Source organism: Myotis brandtii, unplaced genomic scaffold (assembly GCF_000412655.1).
Source record: "Myotis brandtii unplaced genomic scaffold, ASM41265v1 scaffold786, whole genome shotgun sequence".
In the NCBI taxonomy this organism is placed as follows: Eukaryota; Metazoa; Chordata; class Mammalia; order Chiroptera; family Vespertilionidae; genus Myotis; species Myotis brandtii.
Genome location: NW_005371157.1, coordinates 249779 through 250154, shown reverse-complemented (window position 1 = coordinate 250154; position 376 = coordinate 249779). Strand labels below are relative to the sequence as shown.

General features: G+C 61.7%; 1 protein-coding gene across 1 annotated transcript in view; it reads right to left on the bottom strand.

The window, feature by feature from the left end:
• Window positions 1–376, bottom strand: part of IQCE (IQ motif containing E) — a gene marked incomplete at its 5' end in the record, with an annotated part of 26311 nt that overhangs the window by 16496 nt on the left and 9439 nt on the right. Inside the window, 1 exon segment of the mRNA XM_014530979.1 lies at window positions 2–104. Within this exon segment, the coding sequence (XP_014386465.1) occupies window positions 2–104 (103 nt within the window).

Below are 376 nucleotides of genomic sequence, written 5' to 3'. Positions count from 1 at the left end.
TCCAGCAGCTGCTCGATCTGCCGGTCCTTCCGGCTGTTCTCCTCCTCGAGGCGCCGGAGCTTCGTCCTCAGCAGGTCCGCGTCGCTTCTCTGCATGTGCAGCGACTGAGGGGAGAAAGGACATACATCGTGCACATACACAGCATGCACACACACCGCACACCGTGCACACACACACCGCACACCGTGCACACACACACACCACACACCATGCACACACACACCGCACACCGTGCACACACACACCGCACACCGTGCACACACACACCGCACACCGTGCACACACACACCGCACACCGTGCACACACACACCGCACACCGTGCACACACACACCGCACACCGTGCACACACACACCGCACACCGTGCACACACACA